Source organism: Protobothrops mucrosquamatus, unplaced genomic scaffold, assembly GCF_001527695.2.
Source record: "Protobothrops mucrosquamatus isolate PMUCROS unplaced genomic scaffold, P.Mucros_1.0 scaffold3846, whole genome shotgun sequence".
Taxonomy (NCBI): Eukaryota; Metazoa; Chordata; class Lepidosauria; order Squamata; family Viperidae; genus Protobothrops; species Protobothrops mucrosquamatus.
Genome location: NW_015389796.1, coordinates 72,173 through 75,274, shown reverse-complemented (window position 1 = coordinate 75,274; position 3,102 = coordinate 72,173). Strand labels below are relative to the sequence as shown.

The window sequence follows — 3,102 nt, the reverse complement described above, 5'->3', positions numbered from 1 at the left end:
CTCAAAAACAAGAGGCAGCTCAATCAACTAATATCACATGGAGTTCTCATAGCAAATACATTTTGTTAAAAAAAGGAAAGAAAGTTAGTGGAATTAAAAATGAGGGAGCATAATCTGGGAGTAAGATCAAGGGGTACAAAGTGTTCTCTTACCTATTTTGTTAGCTTTAGAGAAAAAAATCACTGTATTTCTTCATTAGCAATTCATTTGCCATTTTATATGTTTTTGCAATGAATTCTGTTCCTAGTCCAAATATGAATGATGTCATGGTCTTATTTTGGTTCATCTCTACAGCTGTGAAGCTTCCCTTCTGTTCAGCGATTGTAGTCGGCAAGAACATCGGGCGTTTCTTATTAAAAACATGCCTCAATGCATTCTCAAGAAACCCTTGAAAACAGATGTTGTTTCACCTCCAATTTGTGGAAATTACTTTGTGGAGGTGGGAGAAGATTGTGACTGTGGCTCTCCTGCAGTAAGTCTTTTTTTTAATCAGCAAGAATGATTTGAAGAATTTTCTCAAAAATGGGAATCCTTGAAAACTCATCTCGCTTTCTGAGTGGTTTGAGCCATCCAAGAGGTTGGTTTGTGAATGGCATAGGTTTGTGCCCTTTATGTGCAGTCATGTATGAAGGGGTTTCTTAGATTTGGTTAACCAGCTGTAGAGGAATGGAGAACTGGTACCTCACTACCATTTGGGAAAAATGGTGTATTTTTTAAAATGGGTGATTGACCACTCCAAATAACTCTTTCCCTCCTGAAAACTTCTATTTTGTTGACATGGCCACATTATCTGTCCCACTATTTTCTTGAGCTGATTCCTCCCATATCTGATGATCTTTAATCTATGCTCTGATCTGAATAATATTTTTATAAGAACAGTAATTTAGTGTTCTTTTTATATTGTTAAATACACTTATAATGGTCTGTGAGAATGTCCTTGAGAGACAAAAGAAGAAGGAAACGTCTACTCAATGGTCATGTAAGACGTAGAATTGCCTGCAGAAGCAATGGGGCATGGCAAACATCTCAAGAGGAACACCTTCCACCCATTCTCTTGGTCTGTAAAGATGAGGTGGTAGAAATATACTTTCAGTATTGAAAGATTCTGCTACTGTAACCCTACAATCAGGGTAGTGTTAATACTCATGGTTGGTGCTTCTTCTCTGGACTACCTCAAAGGCTGGCATGATGAGTAGAAAATCCCTCATGGGGCTGTAGGTTATGTGGGCTTCACAATTAGGAAATGAGGATATTTTTGTTTTATTCTTGTCACATAGGAAATATCAGATATGGCTCTTCCACAGACAGATGTCATCTGTTGCAATAACAAACAATTAGTGCATTTGTTAGCATGAACCCATAAGAGGGAACACATTGCAGAAATGTCTTTTTCCTTAGTAGTTTCCTTGTTCAAAATAGACCAAGTAAAAAAGACCAGGCAGAAAATTCTATGACATCATTTGATATGTTTCGGTTTTCAGACTTGTCGAGATCGATGCTGTAATGCTGCAACCTGTAAACTGAGACCAGGGGCGCAGTGTGCAGAAGGACTGTGTTGTGACCAATGCAGAGTAAGACTTGTTTATTTTTAACACCAGGAGAGATTTTACCCTGCTCCATACTAGCCATATAGAAATGTAATATCTCTTGCCTTTTACTGTGATCAAAATATTTTAACCCTATTTCTATTGCTTCTTCCAGTTTATTTGACCCTTATGAACATATCCATAGGGAGGATAATTTAACAAAATTTCAGCCTTGTCTCAATCTCAAATGCACTCTTTCAGCATGTTAAATCATATCTGTGAAAATAATATCTTTGTTCTTTGATTGAGATTGCATGGAAACCTAGTTTAAACTAGGAGAGGCAATGTTTGAGATTGGTGCCCTAACTGAGCTTCCTAACTTTCTGGAAGCTTCTAAGAGGTCTCCGGTAATGCTGTGACATTTTTCCCTCTGAGCCTTTTAGGATGGAAATAAGTGCAGGAGACTTCTGGAAGTAAAGTTGCCCTTTTCCCCCTTTAAGTTCTCTACCTGCTCTCTAAAGCTCCAAATTCAGGTGTTTTTGTGGAGCATTCTGGAGGTGCTGCAGGACCAATGAAAGAAAGGTGCTAGTTCCTCATTCCTTCTTTTTATGTGGGATCCCAGTTGACTCTGTAATGAACATTTTGAGCAGAGTGGCCCAAAACATTTTGTTATTTGCATATTTCCATCACAAGCCTAGATTCACAGCAGGAGAAGGGAGCCACGAGTTTTTCAGCATGTGACAGAAAATTCTATGAATGCTTCTTCCCATGTAGAGAAATAAAAATATATCATGAGAAGTTCAGCAATTCACTTTTTGTTGCTTTTTCATGGCAGCCCAATTGATTTTCCCTTTATGGTCAACCAACAGGTAGAATTTGTCTTTCAGGAATTGAGCCTTTCATTGCAATCATTTTCCAGTAGCAAATAAGACAGACTGGGACTTCTAGGCACCACACACAGTTGTAACAGGGCAGGGATGCCTTGCTTGGTGATCCTCAAGACAGATGAAGAGGAGGATTTGAAATGTGTTGTGAACCATGGTTTGACTCTTTGATCTCTGTTGCTGAAGAGTGATAGCTGGAGTATTTTTGATTCTCACCCACAGTTTAAGGGAGCAGGCACAGAATGCCGGGCAGCAAGCAGTGAGTGTGACATGGCTGATCTCTGCACTGGCCGATCTGCTGAGTGTACAGATCGCTTCCAAAGGAATGGACAACCATGCCAAAACAACAACGGTTACTGCTACAATGGGACATGTCCCAGCATGACAGACCAATGTATTGCTCTCTTTGGGCCAAGTAAGTCAACCTTAGGATTTCAGAATAGTGGTCTTATAAAAGATTAAGACAGTCATTGCCATTAATGAAAGATATTTTCTTCTTTGAATCTATAGTAAATCATCATTAGATTTCTGTTCTGTCTGTAACAGAGTTGGAAGGAGCCTTGGAGGTCTTCTAGTCCATCTCCTTGCTCAAGCAGGAAGCCTTATACCATTTCCAATCTCTTCTTAAAAAAATCTCCAGAGTTGGAGCACCCAGAACTTCTGATGGTCTTTTCCAGAAGGAATATTTTTTT

The 3,102-nt window shown here is 39.1% G+C and overlaps 1 protein-coding gene across 1 annotated transcript in view; it reads left to right on the top strand.

Annotated features, from left to right (window-relative positions):
- Positions 1-3,102, top strand: part of LOC107298282 (zinc metalloproteinase-disintegrin-like HV1) — a 28,725-nt gene that overhangs the window by 20,273 nt on the left and 5,350 nt on the right. The window contains 3 exon segments of the mRNA XM_029286487.1: positions 295-472; positions 1,482-1,571; positions 2,633-2,825. Coding sequence (XP_029142320.1) covers positions 295-472; positions 1,482-1,571; positions 2,633-2,825 — 461 coding nt within the window.